The sequence below is a fragment of the Mastomys coucha genome, unplaced genomic scaffold, assembly GCF_008632895.1.
Source record: "Mastomys coucha isolate ucsf_1 unplaced genomic scaffold, UCSF_Mcou_1 pScaffold22, whole genome shotgun sequence".
Taxonomy (NCBI): domain Eukaryota; kingdom Metazoa; phylum Chordata; class Mammalia; order Rodentia; family Muridae; genus Mastomys; species Mastomys coucha.
The window spans coordinates 157,402,727-157,406,948 of NW_022196905.1; the positions used below are offsets into that span (position 1 = coordinate 157,402,727).

The 4,222-nt window shown below is 42.7% G+C and overlaps 1 protein-coding gene across 1 annotated transcript in view; it reads right to left on the bottom strand.

Moving 5' to 3' along the window:
* The window catches only part of Erich1 (glutamate rich 1), a 63,084-nt gene that overhangs the window by 43,413 nt on the left and 15,449 nt on the right, over positions 1-4,222 (bottom strand). Inside the window, exon 2 of the mRNA XM_031339170.1 lies at positions 3,827-3,973. Coding sequence (XP_031195030.1) covers positions 3,827-3,973 — 147 coding nt within the window. The remainder of the gene's footprint in view (positions 1-3,826; positions 3,974-4,222) is intronic.

Consider the following 4,222-nt stretch of genomic DNA (forward strand, 5'->3'; position numbering starts at 1 on the left):
TAAAAAAAAAAAAAAAATTACACCCCATAGACCAAACCTTGGGAAACACAGGAAGCAGTATTGTGGGTTGAAGAGAGAATGACTGTAGCCAAGAAACTGTAGAAAAACAAATGAAGCTATAATCACTAACACACAAAGGACCACTGAGACATAAACAACAACACTGTATTAGTTGTGTCCACGAGTGTGTGGTAAAAACAGCAATCTAACATTTGATAAAGATGCCCAAAACATACTAAAGAAGACAGCATTTTTCAACTAAAGGTTCTGAGATAATTGGATGTCCACAGTGGATAATGGAAGTTAGACTGGTATGACTCATCTTGTACAAAAACTAACTCCAATTGGATCAAAGAGCTGATGTCAAAAGTGCTAGAAGAAAACACAGCATACTACAGGATATGGGACAGAGAGGGATTTTCTGAATAGGACACCATTTGCCTAGGAATTAAAGCCAACAATGGACAAGTAAGACCTCATAGGACTAAAGAGCTTCTGAATAGCTAAACTGAATGAAAAAGCTCACAAAATAGTAATCTTTGCCAGTTATAAATCTGACAGAGAATTAATACCCAGAATGTATGAAGAACTCAAAAAATACAGTGTCAGAGAAACAAATGATCCAATTAACAAATGGGCTTTGGGTCTGAACAGAGTTCTGAATAGAAGAAATAAAAATGACTAAGAAATACCTCAAAAATTCATCATCCCTAACAGTTAGGGAAATGCAAATGAAAACAATTGTGAGATTTCATCTTTACCCCAGTTCAGAATGGCGCAGATAACAAAAGAGCTGGCCATGGATGCTCAGGAGGATACAGGGAACAGGGAACCTTCACACACTGATGGTGGGATTGGAAATCCGCATGGAGAACCACCAAAAAGCTAAAAAGAAATCTACCATATGACACCACTCCATGGCACACTTCCAAAGGACTTGGCATCCTCATTCCACAGAGACTGGCTTGGCCACGGTCACTGCTGCTTCATCCATAATAGCTAGGGAAAGAAACAACTTAAATGTTCTTCAACAGATGAACGGATAATGAAAATGTGGCCCATACACAAAGAAATACTATTCAACTATGATGAAAAATGAAACCATGAGATGTGAGTATAGATAGTGCAGTAACTACAGAAAACAGGAAAATAAAGAGGAACCACCTTGGGGGGGGGGGACGCAGGGCAAGGTACAAGTGATTTTAAGGGGAAGTAGGAAAAGGGGAGCTTGGGGGCTTTAACTTGATAGGGAGAAAGGAGATACATACAGAAGGAGGGAAGGTGGTAAAGTAGCAAGGAGATGTCTGAAGACATCAAAGGAGCATCGTTTATCTTCCTAAGATCACATATAGTACATATAAGTCTATACACACACACACACACACACACACACACACACACACACCTCAGCTGACAATGCTCCCCCAAGATCCATGGACTATCTATCAAAATCACTCAACACCAGGCATGAGAAACCCTTGAACTATTGATCAGGGCTGCCCAAGAAACTCTCAAAAACATTTCAGGCTATTGCTGTTGGTCTTGACTGCCTCTCTGAGGTGGTAGGTTAAGCCCTAATTTGTGGACTGTTGTCTATATGTAGGTGAGGGCAGGTACAAGATAAGGCTAGAGCCTGTGATTGGTCAGTGCAAAAAGAAGGTGGGCTGAGAGTTTTAGAGATGGGACATTTAGAGACACAGAGGGAGAAGGAGAGAAGATAGAGGAAGGAGAAGACAAACTCAATCCATGTGGCTTTAAACAGGCACAGGTAGCTATGAATATCATAGAAGAGATGGAATAATATAGGAGACTCTGTCTAATCTAGGTGGGCAGTTGTATCAATATCAGTTGGGTCTGAGTTTATTGTATGGGCATTTTGTGGGTTGAGAATTTACTAATATAAATCTGACTGATAAATTATAAGCCTCTAGAGTTTTGATTTTACTTGGTTATGGGGATTTATGACAGCTAACCACAGGGGGCAGATGGCTGGGAATGTGACCAGGCTCTGCAGCAAGTGTATCAAGCGTGAGTTGGGCGGTAGCCACATGGGGTTAGTCATGGAGGCGGTGAGACTGACGGGGGCCAGAGAGTGGCCAGTGCTAGTGGGTTGATTTTTTAATATTACGCACTACACCAATTGCTGAAGACACCATGCACTTTGAACACAGGACCCAAAGGACATGACAACCTCCTCCCTAAAGACTATCTTTCATGGTCCCAGAAGGAATGATGCATGCTTTAAGGGACGGAAGCCACCCATAGTCCTATGACACCTACGAACCACATCAACTACCATGGCACTATGACTCTAAGGATGCAATACTGGTACATATGCCTGGTAACCAACAGCTCTCTGATTGGACTTAAGATACACTCACAAGAGGGAAAACCTACCTAACTACCCAGTACAAGAGAACTCAAGGATCAGGAAAAGAACCTTCAACTGCCGCTTTACTAAACCAGGACGGTCTCTGACTACATCTAAACATTTATCCTTATGCTCATAGATGGGCATAACTCACATGCTTGATCAAGGAAACATCTTTTTGCAATGACCATTACACAAAACCATAACTGGTTAAAACAGCAGAGAATAAGAGATCAAGAGATTGTGTGGTGCCTAGTCCCAACGGACACATCTACAATACAACCCTTGCACCTAAGGTTCAGGGATCATTCTACAAGAGGCATCAGAAGGATTTTAATATCTGTAGAAACAGGATGTCTGCTAAGAATGTATCATGTAGAAATGTCAAAGAAGAGACACCCATGAAGGCTCATCAACATGGCTGCCTAAGCAAGGCCTGATGTTAGCATATAAAGAGCAGAGCTTACAGGGCTTTGACCCTAGACAAAGAACTAGAGGCAACCAAGAGAGGCTGACAGTGGAAGAAAGAGTCTTCTCCAAGGTCTCCAATTGGTTAACCAAGACCAGATGGTTGGTGTTGAAATCATACATACAGTTAGCAATATATGCGCCGAGCAGGTTGTATTTATATATTCATGAATACACACACACACACACACACACACACATAAACACACACACTCCCCAAGCCCACATGGAAGGATACTGAGAGAAAAGAGGTGATGAATTTGAGCTAGAACAAGAAGTGGGGTCCATGGGAGAGGTTGGGGGGGGGGGGAGGAAAGAGAGGTGAGGAAATGGTATAATTATAATGTCAAGGAATAAAAATAGTATAAAAAATGACAGAGAAGTGATCTCAAGAAATTCATAAGCTCAAGATTAACTTTTATATATTATATATCTGTTGGGAACAGAAGAAGTCTCCCTTGCTGCGTTTGTACATCAAGTGGTCTAAGCATGAGTCTTGAGGAATGGTCTCCCAGGTTGACACAACTATGCTGCTTGGGAACTGGAATTGTTACGGCTCTCACTGTAGCTTTTCCTGCTGCCTCACTTCTCCAGGATGAAGCACCACCTGCCCTCCTTGAGTTGAGAGAAGCCAAATTGGTACTGAAGGGGTTGTCAAGAGTCTGTCCAATGACTGGATGAGCTGCCAGGGGCAGAGGCTCCTGTTCTAACTGTAGCTCAGCGCAAACCTATCCATGGCCAGTGGCTTTTACCAGAACAAAACATGGAATTGAACCCAACAAAAACTACACTGCGGCCTCCTCAGTGTGTGGCTGGGACATGATTCCCTCTGTTGAGTCACACTGTATGTGTCGAGCGTGAGGCCTGTCCTACTTGTCTTCTGTCAAGACTGGGAAAGTGTGTTCATCCACAGAGGCCACAGGTCAAGGGGATATACCATCCAGAGTTAAGTGTGGAGAAACACGGATACCTGCAGTCCATCCTTACCTGCCAGACTGTGAGCACGCTTCTGCTGTACTGCTTCTGGGGTCACATCCTTGGGTGGCGTCTCCAAAGCCGGAGTCTGGGGAGTCCCCTTCTCTTGACCACTTGAGATATTAGGGAAAAGCCTCTTGAGTACTTTCTCAGTGAACACTGTAGAGACAACAGAGTAACAACAGGAACATTTACTTCAGTAAACACTGCAGAGGCAACAGAGTAACAACAGGAACATTTACTTCAGTAAATACTGCAGAGGCAACAGAGTAATAACAGGAACAATTGACTACATTATTTCAGTAAACACTGCAGAGGCAACAGAGTAACAACAGGAACGATTGACTACATTTACTTCAGTAAACACTACAAAGGCAACAGAGTAACAACAGGAACAATTGACTACAT